The sequence below is a fragment of the Panthera uncia genome, chromosome D1, assembly GCF_023721935.1.
Source record: "Panthera uncia isolate 11264 chromosome D1, Puncia_PCG_1.0, whole genome shotgun sequence".
Lineage (NCBI taxonomy): Eukaryota > Metazoa > Chordata > Mammalia > Carnivora > Felidae > Panthera > Panthera uncia.
Window position 1 is genome coordinate 15,849,953 of NC_064808.1, and position 16,856 is coordinate 15,866,808.

The 16,856-nt window shown below is 36.6% G+C and overlaps 1 protein-coding gene across 12 annotated transcripts in view; it reads left to right on the forward strand.

Annotated features, from left to right (window-relative positions):
- Nucleotides 1-16,856, forward strand: part of PHF21A (PHD finger protein 21A) — a 196,591-nt gene that overhangs the window by 36,728 nt on the left and 143,007 nt on the right. For all 12 annotated transcript variants that reach the window (XM_049647541.1, XM_049647519.1, XM_049647542.1 and 9 more), the window contains 2 exons: nucleotides 3,988-4,020; nucleotides 6,343-6,408. In XM_049647541.1, coding sequence (XP_049503498.1) covers nucleotides 3,988-4,020; nucleotides 6,343-6,408 — 99 coding nt within the window. The remainder of the gene's footprint in view (nucleotides 1-3,987; nucleotides 4,021-6,342; nucleotides 6,409-16,856) is intronic.

Here is a 16,856-nt window from a genome sequence, read left to right on the forward strand (position 1 = left end):
CTGTGTGAAGAGTGTTTTGTTTTATGGTAATTGTAAGAAATTTAGTATATAATAAGTTATGCACATTTTATTTCATTTGGCCTTGCTTCTGTTAGTAATTGGGAATAAAAATCTGTTTATGGGGCGCCTGGGTGGCGCAGTCGGTTAAGTGTCCGACTTCAGCCAGGTCACGATCTCGCGGTCCGTGAGTTCGAGCCCCGCGTCAGGCTCTGGGCTGATGGCTCGGAGCCTGGAGCCTGTTTCTGATTCTGTGTCTCCCTCTCTCTCTGCCCCTCCCCCGTTCATGCTCTGTCTCTCTCTGTCCCAAAAATAAATAAAAAAACGTTGAAAAAAAATTAAAAAAAAAAATCTGTTTATAAAAATAAGTTTGTCTTTTTCCCAGGTTGTAACTATTTTAACCAAGAGGTGTGTGGAATACTTAATTTGGCTGAATGGAAAATGACAACAGTTAAATTCACAATTTGTTCAAAGCTTACATCATCACAGAGGAAATTGCTGGAGAACAATAATCAATCTGAAATTTGTATGGATCAAAGATATTTAATAAAGTTGTACATGATTTTAGGAGATAGTCCTCCTCTCAAGAAACAAATTGAACTAAATTACTAAAAATGAGAATTCTTAAATATTATTGGGGCACCTGGGGGGTGCCTCAGTGGCTCAGTTGGTTAAGCATCCTACTTTGGCTCAGGTCATGATCTCACGGTTCATGGGTTCAAGCCACATGTCAGATTGTGTGCTGACAACTTGGAACCTGGAGCCTGTTTCGGATTCTGTGTCTTCCTCTCTCCCTGCCCCTCCCCTGCTTGTGCTCTGTCTCTCTCTCTCTCAAAAAAAATAAACATTAATTAAAAAATTACATATTATTTTGTTTTATATTTTCCATTCAAGCATAGCATTTTATGAAAATTACAATTATGAAAAAATTTAATGTTTTTTTCTTTTAAAATCTAATTTAATTTGTTGGCTCAAAAGGGATATATATAATATTCTTCTGAGAGTTATCCCAGTGTCCTAATATTTACATCGCCTGTTTCCCCTTATATTTAACTATTTTTTAGCATAAATCGGAGCTTTTATAGTCATCCTTAATTATTACATATTTTGTTTGTACAATAATAATCATTTATATGTTGATGGGTAATATTTTTAACTTATATACTTACAAAACATTTTCACTGTAATTACATTTGGAATATTATTTTGGGAAAAAATTAAGTATTAACAGTAAATACAAGTGACCTGTCTTGTTTGTAAATCTGATGTTGTTATTCTGGTTAGGCATGTGTTAAGCTCCATGATCACTGATCATGACGAGTTCGGGAATGCCAGAAATGACATCAAAGTAGGCACTGGCTATTAGGCTGAGGCCAGAGCCAGGTCATATATTTGACTAAATGCCGGAGCAAAAACCACCCCTTTTGAATTTCCAGTAAGGGATGGAATTAGGGCTGAAACGGAGTTTACTGGATAGACGCATGTTAGGAAAATATTGCTGTGGTAGACGTATATTTTTGTTCTTTATGGACAGGGAGATGGCTAAGAAACTAGCAATGTACACATGGTTGATGTGGAGTAAATGTTTAAATCATAATGGTTTGTGATGGGCATCTCATCTCTTTTGAGAAATTGCCTTTTGATTATTCTCACACAGATTTGATAGAAGCCGTATTTGAACTTTTGGAGTATTTACTTTACATGAAACGGAGAATAGTATAAAGCAGAGGTTAGCAAACTTTTTCTGTAAAGGGCCACATGGTAAAATTTTTTATACTTTGCGAGTCATTTATGGTCTCTGTCACTACTCTGCTGCTGTACAGACAATGCAGTGTCCCAATAAACTTTATTTATAAAAACAGGTGGTAGGCAGAATTTGCCTATGGGCTGTAGTTTATGCCCACCTTTGGCATAAAGTATGTCCTCATAAAAATTGCTGCATTCTTGCAAAAGAAAGTAGCTTAACGTTGATAACACGGTGTCGGCTTAAAGTCACTAGGGATTTGGATGGTCTAGTTAAGTTGCCCAGCTTGTCCTGACCTGCCTCTGATTATCTCAAATGCAGCTTGACTACTTATAGATAGAAAAATTGGTTTATTTATTTCCTCCAAGAATGAGGGCCTAATGTGGTTATCAGTCGGTTTTTAAGTTCCAGTGTCATGGAAGAAAACCTTTTTTTGGCTTTAAAAAGGCAACTTTAGTGTAGTAGCCAACTCTCTAGTAATTAAGGTAAAAAAAAAACAAAACCAAAACCAAGGACCTTTTTCATTGAAGAGTGTGGCTACCCTTGAGGCTGCACTGGCAAAAATGTGTATGTATAAGGCATGTTTCAGTTTCACTGAACTCTTAGAATGTGTGTTATTACTGTTTTGTAGATTAAGGCCAGGATGTAGAAGAGTTACTACTGTCACATATGAAGTAGAATATAGTAACATATACCTTCTGTTGCCAGCCTCGGCTATCCAGAATGTATCTTAGTACCTGAAGTAAGACTCTTGACCGTCTACAGTAAATATTAGAAGTCACTCACGAGAGAGTATACATTTTACTCAAGGGGCATTTCTTAAGCTATTACAACCTATTCGATCATCTTAGAATTAGTTCATTGAGCATATCACACAGCAGATCATAAGTAGCAAATTTGAGTTGGGGTTCAAGGGCTCTTGGAGGAGACATAATAATATTAGCAAGATTTGCTAGCTAACTCCTTGGCATTGCAGAGTAGACTGAAAGGGGTGCCTGGCTGGCTCAGTCAGTAGAGCATACAACTCTTGATCTCAGGGTTGTGAGTCCAAGCCCCAGGTTGGGAGTGGAGCCTATTTAAAAAAAAAAAAAAGTAGACTAAAAAACTAAAATGCAGACATGAGAACTCCTTAAATCATAGCAGTGAGGGGCCTTTATTGTAAGGACCTATTGTGCTGTTTATGGAATAGTATACTAATTGATATAATCATGCCTGTATCAATAAAAGCTGACTTTTGTTTCTATTTAAGAAGGCAGATTAAGCACATATTTTAGAAATATTTTATGACTAAAAAATGTAAAAGTACCTCGTCACGCAAAGAGAGGGACAGATTTTTTAGTTACATGAAAAATTCACTTAGGGAACAGCTTATTCCCAGATACTTTTAGGAATCAGCCTGGTATTTTTTTATCCTTCAAATTCTTCTCTCCCTGGGTATTGTTACCTTTGGGCAGTGATGCTTTTAGAGGTTGGATTAGGTCAACAGACATCCATTTTTCTTTCCTTTTCATTTATTTGGACTTCTGCTTTCCTAAGTAAAGGTCTTTCTCGTTAAGTATTCTGGTAGCACTCTCCTTTCCGGAGGAACCCAGGTAGGTACAGTTTTGTCTTGTTCCTTCACTTCCTTACTTTTAAATAAATACTGAGCATCACTGCTCCACTTAGTACACACCCCCCTCCCCCCCCAGAGGATAGTGGCAAAGTCGAATCTGACACTAGGCTCCTTTTGTGGTTAAGAACCAAACCAGCAGACTTGCCAAATCTGTACTTTGCTGTATACAAACAGGCCTGTTTTGTTATGGAAGCAGCTTCTTTCCAGGCCTTTTGGGACTCTAAACAATGACAACATTTTAAAGGGATGTTTGGCTTTTGGAACATCCAGCTTGCTTAAATTGCTTTTTTAAAGCCCCCATCCCCCACTACATCTCCAGTTTTGTTAAAAGCAGGAGGTTTTCACTTCAAAGTGGTAGTTTTATATATGTATAATATAATATAATATATTAATATGTTATTAATATATAGCAATATAATATGTTAATATAACATAATATATTAATATTATATATACGAGGAAGAGTATCTCATTAACCTTTTATATGGATCATAGACGCTTTTGGTCTATTCTGATTGCATGTTTTTCATTTTTTTGTGTGGACTTAAAACTTTAGATTTTGGGGGCCAAGTCTGATTAGCCATAGTGGGTTAATATGTAAGACTAATGGCTCTTTTTCTCTCTTTATCACCAGAAACTGGTTGCTCAAATGAAGCAGGATCCACAGGTAAAATACTACTTTTATTTTTTTTAATTTTTAAATTAAAATAATTTAAAATAAAGTAGCCATAACATACTAAAATACAGACCAGCACTTAAGTTTTAAAAACTATCTCATCTCTGACAGCAATTATTTTTAGCATATTGGTTTTCATGTCATAAGGGTTGAGAAAAATCCAGTCATTCTATTATAGTGTAGCTATTATCATTTCATCTTTGTTTCACCATCACTTTATATTAATTGCTTTGAGTATTTGGGAGAAAAATTGAGAGTTAATACTCTTCATGTAGCTTAAATTCTATTTCCATAAGCACACTTATTTAGATTCAGAGTTTATGGGGCTTTCTGTAGTCTCCGAATTATTGTATATGGTCCAGAACCATTCTCATCTTGTCATAGTTTATAGTACAGAACACTTAAATACTTAACTCTATGGCTAAATAACTTCAGAATAATTTTTAAAAATCTTAAAAAAAATTTTTATCTTTGAAAGAGCCCTTAAAGAGGGTTTTAAAAGTACCTTATGTAACAATCCAGCAGATCTTACCTTCTTTCTAAATTCTCTTAGGAGTTTTTGACTTAGGCATTTTATTCTCTGTCCCTGAAGAGAAATCTTCCTCAAATGTTATCTGGTCTTTAGGGTGCCCGAGTGGCTCAGTTGGTTAAGCACCCAACTCTTGATCTCACCTTAGGTCTTGATCTCAGCTCAGGTCTTGATCTCAGGGTCAAGAGTTCAAGCCCCATGTTGGGCTCCATGCTGGGTGTGAAGCCTACTTTAAAATAAAAAAGTTATCTTGTCTTTGATGATTATATTTATTGTTCAGGAAGTGTCTCCTTTGCAGCCGTTGTTAGTGGGTCATAAGTTTGGAGAGTATCAGACCCTCAGGATTTGTTTACCCATAATCTGTTTACAGAACACTTAGATCCATTATATATATACGTAAATATATCTATATATATATGTAGATATTTTTAACTTGTTAAACATGCCATACACACCTTATTGTAAAATTAAGAAAATAAGTTCTTGGTTGAAGAATGGTACTGAAACAGATTGATTTTTGGAAGTGGGAAATATATCCATTTCTACAAAAATTTAGCAGCCGGTGGCCTGTCGTGTTTTAACATAATCCATTGACTTTGAGAGCTAGCGTTGATAGCCCATACTTAACTCCTGTTTGACAGTCCAACTTCTTTGAGAAGCTTTTCCATCTTTATTTATTGTTTAAAGTATATAAAAATTTAAATTAGATTTAGAGAATTAAGAGGCAGTAGATCTTAGATAAATAGTCTCTTTTATATTTAATATGGTAACCTACATTGTCAGCAACTGAAATATTAGAAAATATTAGCATTTCTGATATAGCTGGTGGTCCTGTAACACAGCAGTCTTAACTCAGAGCATCTGAGGTGGGCAGAAAGTTGTTGAACAATCTTATGAGTGATCTCGTTAGAGAAGCTTTATATCAAATACACTTATAAAAAAGACAACATAGAGTAAACATAAGGGGGGGGGAGGATGTATGCCCTTACCCTGGCAGAAGACCAAGCAGGGGTGAATTGAAAGAAAGCGTACAAAACAATGAAGAAAAATTAGTCTTTTATTGGAGTGATATTTAGTCTGTTAGTAGGCTGTCCTTCTACATTAAGCATTTGAAAATTTTGATTTTGGATTTTTTCCCCCACTTGAATAGAAAGCAAGCATGTGCAGTGTGTATCTCATCTAAAATAGTATTCCTTTTTGATTCCTAGAATTTTAGAACTGAGAAAATACCCTTGTAGTCAGTGTGTTAATTTGAATGATGTAGTGTTAAGGCAGGTGCAGCACTGACAGCTTTTCAAACCTAGGCTAAAATAACAAATGTGCTCTATGAAATAAGAGAGAGGGCAAGTGGAGGAAAAACTCTTATCTTTATTGATAATACCATTAAGCATGCGGTGTATGCATACTTACAACTTCCATTTTCCTGCTTTTGTCTGATTAGCAAAGCTTTAGGTTTTTTGTCAACTGATACTTTCTATAAAGAATAACAGTATTTCAATAGAAAGGAGTACTATTACTGTGCAAGATGCTAAAGTATAAAACTTCTTGTAGTTTGAAACAATTGCAAAGAAACTGCCCCTGTTCTAGTGCTAGGAGCTACATTTAGGATTTGTCCATTAGGATTTCGGTGGTAGTATGACTGCAGTTTAATGCATGGCAAAGTTGATTGGCTAAATGCTTAAGATTGCTTCTTCATTTGTAATACAGTGTGCATAAGTCTTCTTGCTACTATTCTGTTAACAAATGAAATATCTTTCTCACAGATATTTTTTCTTTCCAATCAGAATGCTGATTTAAAGAAACAGCTTCATGAACTCCAAGCCAAAATCACAGCTTTGAGTGAGAAACAGGTAGGGGAAAAAGGAGGGGGGGCATATTTTTAACATTGTGTTCTAAAGATATGTCTGCTCGAGGCTTCTAGGAGAACTGCTATTTTTCCTCATGTGTGAAAATAAGTGTGGGCAGCCAGACTCAGTTTTAATTTTGTTTGAGCTCTGTTTATCTATTTTTATTTTTGGTTGAAATCAGCGTCTAGAGTATCCCATGGGTATATGTTACTGGCAAATATCTAAAAGCAATGTGCAGGCTGCTGTTAACTGTGTTAATTAAACTCTATAGCTTACCCATAGGGGACAGAGGTAAAGAAAGTTAGTGGGAGTACGCGATAGAGAATCTTGTAGTTACTGGATGTGTCTTGTTAACCCGTTTTAAAGGCTTGAAATGACATTTAACTTACTGTGGAGAAAAAGGTTGTAAATAAATTACTCTAATTGTAGGTCTCCTATTCTCATTATCATCATACCTTTATATTCTTATTTATTAGATAGTGACCTATTATGTAAAAAAAAACTTCGGCGGAACCTTGTTAGATTTATTTATATAAAAAGCAAGAGAAGAGCATCTTGCTTTTTTTCCCCAGGACATCTGGAAAGTGTTCTTTGGGATTTCTTGTGTAATGACCTCTCCTTCACCAATTCAGGCAGCTCCTGCCACCAGGTGGAGTGTGACAATTGATAGAGCTCTAAGTAAACGTCCGTGGTATTCCGACAAAGCATTTGTGTTCTTATTCCTTCTCCACCACCCTCCCTCTGGTGAAAAGAAGCAGTTTTCTGTCTTGGAGTAGGTGACTGTGTGTGAACCAAAAGGATGAGGTGATTTGCAATCCATAGTTCCTGCTAGCGACATGTTACTGAAGATTTTTGACTGAATAGTTCTCAATAATTGATTTTTGTGTGGTTTTTTAAACTTTTATTTCGTGAAATAATAGTAATAAGAGTAATTTATTCTTGGAGATTTCTGATTGTGTTTGTATTGTGTGTTCTAAGGGGCGAAAGAAATTTTGAGAACTATGTGGAACAGATACGAGTCACTAATGGTTCAGAATAGAATCTTTACCCAGGCTGCGTGAACGATGGCTTTTTTTCTCCCCACTCCTGTTCTTCTGCTTCTGCGTTTCCCCATCTTGTCTTCTCCAGAGACAGGAGGTATTTTAGATTAGGGAATTGCCAAGCTAAAATTGGGAGGAGGTAGCATGGTAGAGAACAATTTGTAAGGAAAAAATATAAACAGAGTTCGTTAGTATGTATTTGGCTCTGAAAGCGATTCAGTTCTCTAAAGTCAAAATGATGTGTGTTAGTGAAAGTGTTCTAGCTTTGGAATTCTGTTAGCACTGAGCCGCCTTATAGTTTCAGGGTTAGTTTGACAAGATGCCAATGAATGACTCACTTTTGCTGAAAAATGCACGTGTTCCAGCAGGGAAAGAAGGTGAGAACTGATTAGTGGAGTAGGGAGTGGGGGATGTTGTCACAAAGTTAAGACAACCTAAGGCTACATTTGGGGAAAATGGGGCAATTGAAAAATTGTATTTATTTGAAATTTTTGTTTGTCAGAATTGATGTAAAGATTTGGTTTATTTTTGTATCTTTTTATTCTTTAATTTCTTTTTCCTACTAGGGGCCTCACTTAATAGAAAATTGCAACCATTTATGTTTATGTTCAGTAAGACATTTCGTCACGTGGCAGACTCTGTCATCTGAACGAAGCTTGAGTTTTAGAAATTAGAATTTTAAAAAACGGGCCTGGCATCAGGAAAATCTTAGGTATAAAAGTAAAGAGAACAGAGTCAGAAGCTAAAATGCAATCTTGGCAATTTTTAAAAATTTGCTTAACTCTTAAAACAACCTTTTTGATAGAACAGAAAATATAACATTTTTAGGTAAGCTAGTTCTTGTAGAAGCACAGCAATGAAGTTCAAAAGCTGGTCCTTCTTCAGACTTATATCCGACACGAAACATTGATAATTAGTTTCAGATAGTTTTATTTTACAGCAGATGCCTAATGTTGAATGCCTAGCATTTTTCTTTTCCTTCTTAAAAGATCTACTTAAGCCTCTGGCAAAACACTGATTTGCCTTTTACTTTAATAACTAAAATCTGAATTACCTTACTCACATAACAACTATTTTAATTTAATATTAATTTTTTTTGGTTGTGAGAGAAATGCTAAATATAGCAAAGTTCAAAGAGTGCTATATTCCAGAATTAACAACTATTAATCCTTTGTCATTATTTCTTCTTATTTTTTTATCTGCATGCACTTCTCTGCAGTCATTTTTTCTATATCCACTTGAAAACTTAATTTACACAAGAAATAGATGCATACATTCTTTTTTTTTTTTTTTTGCTGTATTAAAAAAAAACCAAAACATTGCAGATAGTCATTAATTCTTACGCTGGGCACTTACTAGTTCTTATTTGTTATTGCTGCCTCAATCTTTGGTACTCTTTCAGTTTCCTCCTCAAGACTAATTGTGAAATGTTATGCTCCATTTGGGAAAATATGCTTTTTAGTGAGCATCTTTCATGACGAAAACTCAGTGAACTTCATTGAGTTCTTGGTTAGAAAGTTCCAGTGTTTTCAAACTGCAACTTGAGATTTCTGAATAAACTCTCCATTGCAGATTTTGAAGTCAGCCCCTTGACCCGCAGGGTTTTAATTTGCGGTTGATAGTTTTAACTCAGGAAATCTCCTGACTTGATTGGCTAAACAAATTATATGTTATGGAACCATTAAAAGTCATGGTTTCAAGAATATGTTAATGATCCAGAGAGTGCTCGTGATAAAGCAAGTGAAAAACACATCAGCTTCCTGTGCATCACGGTCCTGCTTTTTAGTGTGTTGTATGTATATATATGTATGGAGGCATGTAAAATACATGGAAAACAGTGTCATAAAACGTTGGGAGGTGATGAATTTACGGGTAGTTTATTTTTTCTTTATAGTCTTAGTATATTTGCTTTATTCTCCACAATAAATATGTTTTCTTTTTATAACCAGAAATAGACAAGAAACATTATTTTAAAAAATTTTAACACCAAACTTTTGTCTGTTTCAGGGAGAGTTAGCATTTAAATACCTAATGACATTCTCCTCATGGTATATGAACCACTCTAATCAGGGAATCCAGCTATGTCAAACACTAGTAATACTGAAGTGTGGAAGCAACTATTAATTTCCTTAACAGAGTTCATCCTCGTTCGGCACCCCTCCCTCCTCAGTTTGGCACGATGTGCGGTCCGTCTTTTGCTTGTCAGAATAGAGGTTCTGATATTGGAGTCCATCCATCTAGCTCCTTTACTCCTCACTCTGCTTTTATTCCGTTTCACTGTAAAAGCAGTCTGAGGTTTTTTTTTTTTTTTTTTATTTTTTATTTTTTTATATTTTTTTATTTTTTTATTTTAAGAAGCAGTCTTAACATCCCCAAATTTGTTGCTTGTCCCTGTGGTGACTCAGGCTTAAGTCATAGAAGTTGCGTCTTTGATTTCCCCTGCCTTGGACAGTTTGTTACCCAACCTCTCTTCACCTGGTGCTCTCCTGGCCGAGTGTTAGGTCACAGCTTAAATGTTACTGCTTCAGAGGACCTGTCCCTTAGACGCCTTCCTCCTGTCAAAATCAACTGTTTCTATTATGATCTCTTATTGAACCCTTCATTTTTCTTTCATAGCTGTGCCAGTTAGGATTAGGTTCAGCTGTGAATGACTGAAAACTAAAAATGAAAATGGCTTAAACAAGGTAGAATTTTCTTTCTCTCTTATGTAAAAGCCCTGTAGGTGTACGAGGACTGATGATAGTGGTTCCACAGTGTCAGGGAACCCAGGCTCCTCCTATTCTGTTGCTCTGCCACTCTCAGCGTGAAGCTTCCACATCATAGTCCAAAATATCAGCTCCATCTGGTGAGAAGGGGGAAAAACAACAAAAGCAAGCCCTTTATTTTTAAGGATGCTTACTGGAAGTTGTATATACCACTTCCAATTAGATCCCATTGGTCAGAGCTTAGTCATGCGGGCCCTGCTAGGAGCAAGGAAGGCTGGAAAGTGTAGTCTATTCCAGACGGCCATAGGCAGATGAAATTCAGGAACTCTGGTACCGAGTAAGAAGGGGGAAAGAAACAATATTCTGTCACAGTAGCTTATCACCATTTGTAACTACACGTGTATAATAATTTCTTTTTTAAATATAGATCTTCTTCAATAGACTGTTAGTTTCGAGAGGTTTTAAGGAACAGGGGCGCCTGGGTGCCTCAGTTGGTTAAGCGTCCAACTTCGGCTCAGGTCATGATCTCACGTGAGTTCAAGCCTTGCATTGGGCTCACTGCTGTCAGCTCAGAGCCTGCTTGGGATTCTCACTCTCTCCTCTCTCTCTCTGCCCCTCCTCTGCTCATGCGCACTCTCTCTCTCTCTCTCTCAATAAGTAAATAAAGTTAAAAATAATTAAAAAAAAAAGAAACCGTTTTAGGGAACATGTTTGTCTTATTTACTTCTTTATTCTGAGTATAGTATTTTGTATAATATTTAGCATAAAACAATATTTAGTACAGAAAAGCATTTGTATTTCTTCAGTGAATTATTGTATCCACTTTATCTTTTTCTCTATTTTTAGGTAATTTTTTAATTTTAATTTTTTATTTAAAAAAACTTTTTTTTGACAGAGCATGTCAGTGGGGGAGAGGGACAGAGGAAGAGGGAGATAGAGAATCTTAAGCAGAGTTTATGGGAGCCTGCTTAAGATTCTCTCTCCCTCTTCCTCTGCCCCTCTCTCTCTCAAAAAAAAAATAGTCTTGCTTTTTATGCCTTTTAAACTGAAAGTTTTACGAGCATTTTACGTTTTTGAGTGTTTTTTTAACATTATTTTTATGGGTTCAAATATTTAGTGGTCTAGCTAGATTATAATTTAGTTATTCCTCTAATATTTGATGATAGGATGTTTCCAGTTTTTTTGCTATTGTAAATATTGCTGTGATTGACACACTTGTGTGTGAATCTGTTTCTCTCTGACTGCTTTTAGGATAAATTCTTAGGTGTGAGATTACTGGGTGTATTTGTCAGCTATTGCTGTAATAGTTCTGCATAACAAACCGGTGTTTTTTTGAGCGGCTTACAACACACTGGGTCTGTATATCACATGGGGTATCCCTGATCTAGGCTGAGCGTGGCTGGACACATCTACTTCAGTTTGTGGGTTGGCTGGCCCTCCCTCCAGGCTGCAGGTTGGGTTAGATCTGTTCTATATGTGTTCATTCTGAGGCCTACCACAAAGGGGTGGCAGCCACCTGGAGCATCCCTTTTCACGGTTTATCACCGAATACAAGAAGCAGGCCAAACTACCAAAATACATTTTAAGCCTCTCCTGGCCTCAAGACTGTTGACATCTCATTAGCCAAAACAAATCATGTGGCCAAGTCCTGGAACGCTTCATGACAGAGGGTGTGGATGTATAATTTTGTACGAATATAAAGAATTGAGAACAATAATCCATCTACCATAGTTGGTCAAAGTTAGTATAAAAGAAGTTTAGTATATTTAAAAACAACAACAGACTTTTACTACTTACTTCCAGATAGCCTCCAAAAAATGTTGTGTCAGATTAACAGCATATATGAGAGTACCTTGTTTTTCCCAGGAGATACCCTGTAGGGGGAGAAAACATATTGCTAGGAAGATGGAGTAATAGGTATCTGATACTTCTCTGGAGGTGTGTTTTTCAAGCCATTTGTCCGTGGTATAGATATTCCATAGTATTCCTTACAAACATTGCAGTTTTAGGATTTATTTTTCTTTTACCCTTTCTCCTATTTTTCTTGTTCCTTTTTAAAGAGGTAGACACCTTTATAGTCTTTGGTCTTTGCTACTGGATTGTTTTTCTGCTTCTGTGTTTAAAAATTATAGTCTCTATTCCATACAGATTGCTTAACCTAATACAAGATGAAATACTTTTCTGAGTTTAATAAATAGTGGCCATTTATGAAACCATTCTCATTTTAAATTTGAACATGTTTTACTAAAATGGATTCTGAAGCCTTTGGGAGAGAAGTTTCTGTTCCTGTCATAACTAATTATGTTTCTGATGCATAGAACAACATAATTTAAGCTAAGTAGGTGATTTGAACAATGGACTGTGGGGGGGGTGGGGAGGTGAAACTGGGAGTTTGATTCTATTCCTGATTCTGTAACAGACTATTTTGATAGATTTTGAGTTAGTAATTTAATATGTCTCCTTCCTTATTTATGGAATGCTTGGATAGTGCCTTTTAGGAATTAATGAACATGTATATGTTTTGAATGTACTGAATGTTTTTGGAGGTAAGTTCTGTTTAAATGGAAATTGTTAGCTTTAGTCATGGTGGTTAACTTCATCTCATATGGAACACCTTTACCCTTATATGTCAAGTACTCCTTTTGTTTTCAGGTACTACTTTTTTTTAAGGACTTAGAACATTTAATACAGTCATGAGTAAGCACATCAGTGTAATACATAAACTGAGACATGGACTGTGACTTAGCTATGATTATATATATAATTAATCAGTATCTGATTCAAGACTAGAATCCAGATCACTGTATGTATTTTGTTTAGTTTTATTGAGTTAATTATATTCTTAAAGTACTCTGTGGACCCTTATCAAATGTTTTTTCAAAAAGGACGTTACGCACAATAGTTACATTGCCTTTACGTGTCATTGCCTTGGAGTCAAGTAGGTAAATTAGTTCTTGTTGTCTAATAATGGTAACCTGATACATGACTACCTCCAGCCTCTGATGCCAGTGACCGTAGAATGTTACCTGTTCTCATTCATAATCAAACTAGTGGCATATCACATTAAAATTTAGAGTTGTTATTTTCTTAGAGTAGAGATCCTTGAATTATGATGGGAATCTGACCTCATCTTTGTCCAAAGCTTAGGAGTTCTCTAGGGTTTAGTCAAGTTCATCCCTCCTGCACAATTATTTATGGGAAACCATTGGTCTAGTTGTTTGTTGAGTTTCCTGCCTCTTGTGTACATAGGACATCAGCTTCTTCTCCCTGTTGTTTTTTAAACCTTTATCTTGGAGTACAGTTGTCACTGTTGCCAGTATTGTACCTAACTAATCAAGATATGATTATCTCTTTAAGATAGAGAAGCTTGATGAAGTTATTCATATTTTAATAATGCGTGCCATGTTATTATAGAACATTTTACCTCAGAGTGATGGAGGAAATAAGTAAGTTGGTGATTTCTACCAAATGCAGCAGTCTGCTTCTCTTAGTAGGTTAGGGCAATCTTCTCAGTTCGTTTAATCATTTACTTTTGATGCTGGCAAATGGAATGACTTTTTTTTTTAAGTTTATTTATTTATTTTGAGAAAGCACATGAGCAGGGTAGAGGCAGAGGCAGAGGAAGAGGGAAAATCCCAAGCAGGCTCTGTGCTGTCAGTGTGGAGCCCAGTGTGGGGCTTGATATCACAAACCACGAGATTGTGACTTAAGCTGAAATCAAGAGTCAGATGCACAACTGACTGAGCCACCCAGGTGCCCCTAGAATGACTCAAAACAATTTTTTTTAAATGTATATTCATTTTTGAGAGACAGAGAGAGAGTGTGAGTGGGGGAGGGGCAGAGAGAGAGAGACAGAATTCAAAGCAGGCTCCAGGTTCTGAGCTGTCAGCACAGAGCCCAACACAGGGCTCAAACCCACAAACCGTGAGATCGTGACCTGAGCCGAAGTCAGACGCTTAACTGACTGAGGCACCCAGGTGCCCCTGGAATGACTTTTTAAATTCAATTTGAGGGGCGCCTGGGTGGTCAGTCGGTTTAAGCCTCCAACTTCAGCTCAGGTCATGATCTCACCTTTTGTGAGTTCAAGCCCCGCATTGCGTGGGGCTCTCTGCTGGTAGCTCAGAGTCCACTTCAGATCCTCTGTCTCACTCTCTCTCTCTGCCCCTCCCCTCCTCTAGCTCACTCTCTCTCAAAAATAAAACATCTACAAATAAATAAATTTGAAATTCTTAACGCTTGTCATCAGATGTTACATTAAACTTGACACTAAACTACTAGAATCTATTGTATTTTCCCCCTTCTTTGCTCATTTCTTAATTATCAAAGAGCATTTGCCTCAAGCAGTGAAAGTCTAGTCAAAGTCGAAGTTTGTGGAACTTTTCCCAAACCCTGTATTTAGGGACTCTACTTTGACTCTTTGAAGAATATTAAGCTAACTTTTGACTGGTAGGATGTTGTGCACAACAAATGCTTATTTAACAGGGCCTTTGTCAGCATAATTCTGACTTCATTATTCTATATTAGGAAATTAATTTGTGCTTTTAAATATTCTATTCCTTTCAATTTATTCCCTTCTCCCTAGGATCTGTGTTTTTTTTTTTTGTTTTTGTTTTTTTCAAAATGTCTCTATCTAAGATTCTGACTCTTCTGTTTATTCTGCACACATTCATTGTGACTTTTCTATAGTGAAAAGCATGGTACCAGGTCCACGGAGGGTACAAAGAATGAAAATCTTGCAAATAACATACCCGATAAAGGGTTAGTATCTGAAACACATAAACAACTTATAAAAACTCAGCACCAAAAAAACAAATAATCCAATTAGAAAATGGACAGAAGACACGAACAGACATTTCTCCAAAGAAGACATCCAGGTGACCAACAGACACATGAGAAGATGCTCAACATCACTCATCAGGGAAAAGCAAATCAAAACCACAGTGAGATAGCACCTCCCATCTGTCAAAATGTCTAAAATCAAAAACTCAAGAAACGACAAATGTTGGTGAGGTTGTGGAGAAAAAAGAACCCTGGTGCACTGTTGGTGGGAATGTGAAGTGGTGCAGCCACTGTGGAAGACCGTATCGAGGTTCCTTAAAAAATTGAAAAGAGGATGACCCTGTGATCCAGTAATCTCACTACTACTTACCCCAAAATATGAAAACAGTAATTCAAAGATATAAGCACCCCTGTGTTTACTACAGCATTATTTACAGTAGCCAAATTATGGAAGCAGCCCAAGTGTCCACCGATAGGTGAACGGATAAATATGTGGTTGATACATGAATGGATAAAGATGTGGTTTAAGCATACAGTGGGATGTTACTCAGCCGTAAAAAAGAACAAAATCCTGGCATTTGCAACAACATGGATGGACCTAGAGAGTATAATGCTAAGTGAAATAAGCCAGTCAGAGAAAGGCAAATACCATATGATTTTACTCATATGTGGAATTTAAGAAACGAGACAAAGGGAAAAAACAACAACAACAAAACAAACCAACCAATAAACAGACTCTTAACTATAGAGAACAGGTGGTTATCATACGTGAGGTGGGTAGAGTAATGGGTGAAATAGGTAAAGGGGATTAAGAGTCCCCTTTGATGAGCACTGAGTAATATATGGAACTGTTGAATCATGGTATTGTATACCTGAAACTAATGTAACACTATGTTAACTACCCTGGAATTAAGATTTAAAAAAAAAAATCTTGCAGTGTTACTTCTCTGTGATTGGCTATCACCTGTAAGATGTTCAAGCTCATGAGCGGTGATGCCTTTAGCAGCTCATTCTTGATTGATTCTCTTGTATCCTTTCCTGCTTTATATACTCCAGAAATTCCCGGGTGTCACCTGTATTTACTGGGCTTACTCAGTTCTCTATGCCTTTACGTATGCTATTCTCTACAGCCGGAATTCTCTTTCCCCTTTACCTGGTAAATTCCTTATCCTTTGAAGACCCAGTGTAAGCAAAGATCCTCTAGAAAGTTTTCCTTGACTTCTTGCCACTCTCCAGGCAAAGCCAGATACCCCTCTTCTGTGTACTCGTGACGTTTGTGTCCACCTCTCTTATTTGTACCCAGTGCACTGTGTTGTAAGTATTTGTAAGCTCCTTGAGGAGAGAGAATGTGTCCTGCTCATATTTGTACCCCTCAAGGCTAGCGTGGTAGATACGTAGCAGTTGTTTTGGAATGTATTAAATCGTTATGCTTTCAAGAAGCTAGCAGTCTAGTAAGGTGGCCTGTGATGTGATGGCCCAGTGTGATGGCCTGTAATGGCTAATGCATTTTACCATTAAAAGATTTCCCACTCAAATAGTTCAACTTCCTGTCTTTGAGAAAAAATATTCTCAATAGTTTCCTACCTGAACGTTTTAAGAGTATTCAATAACATATTAAACTGTTTCAATTCAGAGCAGCTTCATCTTGGTTTCAGAAAAGAAAAACTTTTATAAAGTGAAGTAGTATAAACCAGTAAATGAGTCGGGCCATCAGTCTGGAAACCTGATCTATCTAGACAGTCTTCTCTGTGGTGTTGCTACATCAGTTATCTGTCTGTTGTACCTTCTTTGAGTTCTCTTTAGGCTTTTTGTCCTGACCTTCTAAGACATGCTTGCATCTCTTTTATCTTCTTAAATAACAAAAATTCCTCTGTTTCTTAATTTCTTTCTGCAGTTGCCCTCTCTGTCCTTTTATTATTAATGTTCC